Below are 7,991 nucleotides of genomic sequence, written 5' to 3'. Positions count from 1 at the left end.
ATAAATTGAGGACCCTGAGATATGGACGGGGTGATTCGTACAGAGCCATTTCTATTTTACTGGCGAATCGCAGACTTTCTCTAACTTGCTCCAGTCACAGGATAACTCTTAGCAAAAGTTTTATTTCTGTTTTTATTCCCTTTTATTTTATAGTCAATAGCCAATTGTGTGTCTTTTTGTATTTTCTGTATTATTTGTAACTTTTTATACTTTGTACATATTCTATGCACAGCTCACTTTCGGGATATTAAATCATAAAGTTAATAAGTGATTTCTGGATACATAAGCTCGGGCTCATATCTCCGGAGAGATTATTGTATTACAGTGTCTATATATGCTCGGTCTAAGTTCATTGCCAATCTGTATGCAATTGCACTGTGTGTTGACAGATTGCATGCAGATTGTAAAGTAGCAGATCTGCCAGACGGAGATCTGTGTGTGTGGTGGCCCAGCAGACCAGTCTGCCGACAAACTGTTGGATGGTGGCAAGCTACCGTTTGTTGTGTGACTGGTGTGGGGGTGTGTGGACAGTGGAATCGTCATTCACACCGGGGTTCTAGCTTGTAGGATAGCTGGAGGAATGCTAGAAGTGTGTGCCAATTGCTAGACTGCTCCCCAACCCTTAGATTGCACCAGATTGTATATAAGATTTGTATCTGCCTGTGTGTGGTCAGCCAGCTGGATTGGAGTGGAGTCTCCCTCTAGTAGTGGCCAGATGCAGTGCGGGCTGTGAATGCGTATCATGGCCAGTCTTATATGCTCAAAGTAAGACCCCCTCATTCCCTCTTTACCTCAAGTCACGGCTGGACGTGCATGCCTCGGTTAGCTAGGCGCCGTGGGCATGTGTGTGCGGTGTGGATCCATGACAGCCCCGCAGTAAAGGCATAGGTTGCCTTGCCGTCTGCGTAATCTTTCCTCTGGAGATAAGGCAGGTTAGAGAAGGCCAATTAGCATGGGTTCTACTTCAGGAGTGCTGATAGGCGGAGAAATAGGGACAGAATCCACTGGTCTTGGATCCCTTGGCAAAACCCTTGGCAAAGGGTCTGGGTACGTTCAGAATGTCTCTCCTGTAGCCGTTGATCCAATTAGGTAGCGAGTTGAATTAGATTCTCCAAGGAGGAGGGAGCCTCCACCCTAGCTAATTCGTCCTTAAGGGACTCAGACAGACCTAGATGGAACTGGTATTTTAGGGCTGCGTCACTCCACCCGGTATTGGCGGACCATTTGCGGAATTCCACAGTGTAGTCCTCCACATGCCGTCGACCTTGTTGTAGAGCATGAAGGGTGGATTCAGCAGTAGAGGTCCTCTGGGGGTCATCATAAAGAGCTGCCATGGCTTCAAAGAATGTGATCACTGAGTTTAGCGCTGTTTCTTTTTGTTCCAGTAAGCTGTGTGCCCATGATTGAGGTTCGTCAGATATGAGAGAAATGATGAACCCCACTTTAACTGTCTCAAGTGAGAAGGTCCTGGGTTGCAGTGCAAAATACAACTCACAAGCATTCTTGAAGGCTCGGAATTTACGTCGGTCCCCAGGAAGCGTTCCGGAATGGTAACCCTGAGTAGTACCACAGCGGGTGTAACAGTGGAAAGCGAACTAGCTGGTGCCACTGTAGGGATAGGACTAGTCAATGGATTCTGGTCTGCAGAAGTCGCAGCAGTAGTGAGCGAATGAAGACGTCCCTCCAGCTGAAAATATTCCTCCTGCAGATCCTTGACCACTTGCATAAGTGCCATCATCTGTTGGCACAGGGCCTCTAATGCGGAAGCACCTCTCTCGGCCTCAGACATAATGGCTGATTGATACTATCACGTACCTGGTGAGAGACGCCAATGGAGAGAGGGCTTCCCTTGCAGCTAAGTTCCAGACTCCCCTGAGAGTGGGACAGCAGGAATCAGGACCAAAGTGGCACAGGTCACCTGTAGGAGTGCTTATTGGTGGTCCACCCAGGAGCACAGCTGATGCACTGAGATGAGGTCTGCAGACAGGTGGTGCCTGTGTGAGGTATGGAAGCCCTTCCAGGGAACAGGATTACTGGATAGCCGGTTCAAAGCCAAGGTCTGGTACTGGATGGAGATCAGAACAGACATAGTCAGATGGGATAGCCGAGGACATATACAGAGGAGCAAGAGAGAATATCTGTTAGCCAAGCCGAGGTCATGCACAGAGGAGCAAGAGAGAATATCCGTTAGCCAGCCGAGGTCAGGTCAGGGTTTAAGCAGAGAAGACAGGTCCAGGAGCAAGCCGAGTCGGTAACAGGAAATCACAGATCACAGTAGCACAGGAACAGGAAATCACAGTTCACAGTAGAACAGGAACAAGGTACTGGGGAGCCAAAGATCAACCAGCACTTGAGAGTAGTGCAGGGCTTCCTTATAAAGGCCGTTTGCCACCAAATTTGAGCCAATGTGAACTTCTGCGGCCATGCAAGGTACTGGCAGGGTTGCCAGGTCTCCTAACACCTCTGCCAAGGACAGAGCCCTGACATCTGTCCCCTCTACCCTCTGGCACCCGTTGAACTGTGCCCACAGATGGGCAAGCAGAGCCGGGGAAGCATAGTAGGTACAGGAGAGGTTCACACACACGGGGTTGCAGAAGTTGGCACCTGAAAGGAGAGCCCTGCAGCTTGCCCTCAGCAGGGATAAAGATTAAAAACAATACTTGCCCGGCCCCCAGAACTACATGTCCCGGGCGTCGGGTGATGCAAAGTGACCATCCCTGCATGATGAGCTGACATTGACCTCACAGCACTGCCTCAGAGCAAACTAGTCATAGGAAGGATCAGATTTATCATTCCTTGTCTGCAGATCTAAAACTCATCAAAACCAGTTCAGAGACCAAACAAACCCAACAGAGAAAAGGGGCCCCGGACCTCAAAATTGTAGTAAACACTAAACAGTCCAAACAAAATGTCTTCCCATGGGGGGAGTAGTTCTTCAATGTCCAGCAACCCTCCTATTCCCCCCTCACATCCACATCCTATTATTGTGTGACCAATACCATCCAAATCATTCTTACTTTCATTTCCCAAAGTTATCCGTCTACAAGGAGACCTGTATAGATCACATGATGGCACCAATGAGGATGGAGGAGGACCGGAGTCACATGACTGAGAAGATACTAAACCTCACCCTGGAGATCATCTACCTGCTGACCGGAGAGGTGAGGAGGATTCTGGGAGGTCACATGACATCACTCTCATCTCTATTATTAAAACACAGACCTGACCAGAGAGGTGAGGAGGATTCTGGGAAGTCACATGACATCACTCTCATCTCTATTAATAAAACACAGACCTGACCGGAGAGGTGAGGAGGATTCTGGGAGGTCACATGACATCACTCTTATCTCTATTATTAAAACACAGACCTGACCGGAGAGGTGAGGAGCATTCTGGGAGGTCACATGACATCACTCTCATCTCTATTAATAAACCACAGAGCTGACTGGACAGGTGAGGAGGATTCTGGGAGTCTAACATGATATTCCTATTGGTTCCTCAATGCAGAGATTTCCTCTTCTGAAGTCAGGTGATCATATGACCATCACAGTGCCTCCATGTGACTCCCTAAACCCTGAGAGACACAACATGCAGAAGATTCTAGAAGTCACCAAGAAGATGATGGAGCTGTTGACAGGAGTGGTGAGCAATGCTGGGAATTCTGGGACATTCTCCAATCACTGATCATTATCAGTATCATTAGGATCTGTACATTCTCTGCATTGTTACCATTGATGTCAGTTTTATTATATATTCAGAGTGGAAACCTGAGAGATCCTAAAGTTGAGGTTAAAGAAGAGATAAAAGAGGAGGAGGATGAGGATGGGGGGATGGAGGAGTCAGAGCTTCTAAGAGAACACAAAGATCTGTACCAGGACACCATGGTGGAGTCATCCAGCTACAGGAACCCACCAGAGAGATGTCCCCGTCCTCTGTATTCCCGGGATTCCACACAGGAAGGTCACACCATCCCTCACCATCATCAGGTAGATGAGGAGCAATCACTGACAGTATCATTAGGATCTGTACATTATCTGCATTGTTACCATTGATGGGTTTTGTATTTTGCATTTAGAGTGGAATCCTCGGGGATGATAATATTGATGTTAAAGAAGAGTATAAAGAGGAGGATGAGGAGTATGGAGTGATGGAGGAGTTTTCAGAAGGACACAAGGATATGATGGAGCCACCTAATACCAGGAACCCACCAGAGAGATGTCCCCGTCCTCTGTATTCCCGGGATTCCACACAGGAAGGTCACACCATCCCTCACCATTACAAGGTTGGTGGGATGGAGCATCTAGAACATGGACTTGTAAAGATGATGTGTGGATGTTTATGTGAGCTTATATTTATATATTATGTGAAATTTCTAATTTTCTTGGTTTAGGGTGAAGATCTGATAGATATAAAAGTTGAGATTAAAGCAGAAGAAGAAGAGGCGTATGTGAGGGATGATCAGCAGTCTATGGAGGAGGATGGAATAACGGGGACATTTATAGAGGAGGACACTCCTACAGAGATCAGCACAGGTGGGTCATGAACACTAAATACACTATATACTCTTTGTTGTACATTACATACTCCTGACCCCTGCACTATATACTCTATGTTGTACATTACATGCTCCTGACCCCTGCACTATATACTCTGTTGTACATTACATACTCCTGACCCCTGCACTATATACTCTATGTTGTACATTACATACTCCTGACCCCTGCACTATATACTCTATGTTGTACATTACATGCTCCTGACCCCTGCACTATATACTCTGTTGTACATTACATACTCCTGACCCCTGCACTATATACTCTATGTTGTACATTACATACTCCTGACCCCTGCACTATATACTCTATGTTGTACATTACATACTCCTGACCCCTGCACTATATACTCTATGTTGTACATTACATACTCCTGACCCCTGCACTATATACTCTGTTGTACATTACATACTCCTGACCCCTGCACTATATACTCTGTTATACATTACATACTCCTGACCCCTGCACTATATACTCTATGTTGTACATTACATACTCCTGACCCCTGCACTATATACTCTATGTTGTACATTCCATACTCCTGACCCCTGCACTATATACTCTATGTTGTACATTACATACTCCTGACCCCTGCACTATATACTCTGTTATACATTACATACTCCTGACCCCTGCACTGTATACTCTGTTGTACATTACATACTCCTGACTCCTGCATTATATACTCTATGTTGTACATTACATACTCCTGACCCCTGCACTATATACTCTATGTTGTACATTACATACTCCTGACCCCTGCACTATATACTCTATGTTGTACATTACATACTCCTGACCCCTGCACTATATACTCTATGTTGTACATTACATACTCCTGACCCATGCACTATATACTCTATGGTGTACATTCCACAGTCCTGACTTCTGCTCTCCCCCCTCCCCCACTGCTATATATACACATAATATGGATTCTCTTTTGTTACACCCATTTCCTCCCAGCTGGACATTTTATATCGGATGATGTGATTGGAGCACAGACTTTTACATGCTGATAATAATGTGATAACATCCTCCAACTTTGGACCCTTAAACAGAAAGTGATAATGAGGGAGGAGTCAATACCCCAATGATGGTGGTCTTCAGGATCAGTCCAGTCTTCATCTTGGTTGTTCTACCCCCATCCTCACTCCCTGACCTCTGGTGGGGCTCAGCCCCGCTGTTCTTCATGACTAAATCATGGACTAAATAAGGAAGTGCAGTACTTCTTGTGTTGGGAAGATGGTGATGAGTGATAGAGGGGGTGGGGACCCTCGTCCTATAATCCCCTCATCACTGTCCCTCCTATAAAAGACAGTTCTGGTTGTTTCCTCACTCTCTGACTAAGGTCCATGAATAAAGAAATGACCTGGTAGGAGATCAGAGGAGCCATTTCCTAGTTCTCTTGAGGGTGGAATTGGTAAGCTCCTCAGAGACCAAGCTGCCTGATGTGGGCGGAGTCCTGGTTTGGGGGAACCAATCAGCTCCTGTCTAGTAATCCTCTTTGTCTTTGTATTTTAGTCCATGGCCGGGAGATGAGGAAAACCTCTGAGGATTGTCTCACTTTGTCTCCAGACTGGAAAGTAGAAGATGAGGACATCATACAGTATAGTCCAGGAGAAAACCCGGCTCCCTCCAATGTCCATCCGGCACCACCCAGTGTAGATGGACCATCGGATTCCTCGTATCCTGAGGAACCTCAGACTGTGCGGGACCGGGCTGGCCTTCCAACAGGGAAGAGCTTCTCCTGTACTGAGTGCGGGAAATGTTTCCAATCTAAATCTGATCTTAATGTGCATAAAAGATCTCACACGGGGGAAAAGCCATATTCCTGTCCTGAGTGTGGGAAATGTTTTTCACGGAAGTCCAATCTTCACACACATCAGAGATCTCACACGGGGGAAAAGTCATATTCCTGTCCGGAGTGTTGGAAATGTTTTTCAGTGAAGTCCAATCTTTACACACATCAAAGATCTCACACGGGCGAGAAGCCGTATTCCTGTCCTGAGTGCGGGAAATGTTTTTCAGAGAAGTCTGGTCTTCATAAACATCAGAGATCTCACACGGGGGAGAAGCCATATTCCTGTCTTGAGTGCGGACAATGTTTTTCAGAGAAGTCCAGTCTTCATAAACATCAGAGATCTCACACGGGGGAGAAGCCGTATTCTTGTCCTGAGTGCGGGAAATGTTTTTCACAGAAGTCCAGTCTTCCTAAACATCAGAGATCTCACACGGGGGAGAAGCCGTATTCCTGTCCTGAGTGTGGAAAATGTTTTTCAGATAAGTCCAATCTTCACAGACATGAGAGATTACACATGGGGGAGAAGCCATTTTCCTGTCCTGAGTGAGGGAAATGTTCCTCACTGAAGTCCTGTCTTCCTGTACATCAGGGGTCCCACAAAACCCTGGAGGTATATTAGTGCCTTGAGTGCGGGAAATGTCTTCTAGATGAATGTTGCTGGACATCCCAGCTCTCATGTGGGGAAGAAGCACACCCTGATATACACCTCAGATATACTCCATGGCTGATCTTCATCATGGAAGAAACAGTTCATAAGGAGATCAGAGGTCCCCAAAGACATGGATGAAGTGTGGGACCGGGTTGGCTATTGATGGCAGGAGAAGAATAAAAATGGAGTCCTGACCTAGAGCACTGGGCTGACTTTTCATTGGGGTGCAGCCTACAGTGAAGGAAATGTGTATTTGCTCCCCTGCTGATGTTGAATGTTCGCCCCTCACACAGAAACGATCGGTCTAACAATGGAATGTTCGCCCCTCACACAGAAATGATCGGTCTAACAATGGAATGTTCGGTGTAACACTGAGAGACAGAATACAACAACAAATTCAGCAGAAATGCGTCTAACAAATGATGACTGATCTGCATGTTCATGAGGGAAAGAAGGATTTGATCCCCTATCATTCAGCAGGATTTCTGGCTACCAGGTGTCTTTCATACAGGTAACAAGCTGAGATTAGAAGCAGTCTCTTAAAGGGAGTGCTGCTAATCTCATTGTGTTACCTGTATAAAAGACACCTGTCCACAGGAGCAATCAAACCATCAGATTCCAAACTCTTCACCATGGCAAGGACCAAAGAGCTGTCCAAGGATGTCAGGGACAAGATGGTAGACCTACACAAGGCTGGACTGGGCTACCAAACTATGGCCAAGCAGCTTGGTGAGAAGGTGACAACAGTTGGTGCAATCATTCACAAATGGAAGAAACACAAAACAAGTGTCAGTCTCCCTAGGTCTGGTGCACCATGCAAGATCTCACCTCGTGGAGTGTCAATGATCATGAGAACAGTGAGGAATCATCCCAGAACTACACGTGAGGATCTTGTCAATGATCTCCAGGCAGCTGGGACCACAGTCACCAAGAAAACAATTGGTAACACACTACGCCGACAAGGACTGAAATCCTGCAGTGCCCGCAA

The 7,991-nt window shown here is 46.4% G+C and overlaps 1 protein-coding gene across 1 annotated transcript; it reads left to right on the top strand.

Annotated features, from left to right (window-relative positions):
• The first annotated feature begins 1,547 nt into the window (after nucleotides 1-1,547).
• On the top strand, nucleotides 1,548-7,021 carry LOC149434965 (uncharacterized). The gene is made up of 3 exons (XM_089663171.1): nucleotides 1,548-1,610; nucleotides 4,391-4,532; nucleotides 6,075-7,021. The coding sequence occupies exons 1-3, from the start codon at nucleotides 1,548-1,550 to the stop codon at nucleotides 6,899-6,901; spliced, it is 1,032 nt and encodes a 343-aa protein (XP_089519297.1). The 3' UTR covers nucleotides 6,902-7,021.
• Nucleotides 7,022-7,991: the final 970 nt, after the last annotated feature.

The sequence above is a fragment of the Staurois parvus genome, unplaced genomic scaffold (assembly GCF_062004578.1).
Source record: "Staurois parvus isolate SC_StPar_1 unplaced genomic scaffold, SC_StPar_1.0 ptg001636l, whole genome shotgun sequence".
NCBI classification, from domain to species: Eukaryota; Metazoa; Chordata; class Amphibia; order Anura; family Ranidae; genus Staurois; species Staurois parvus.
Note: the sequence above shows the minus strand (reverse complement) of the source record. Positions and strands in the feature narration are given on the sequence as shown.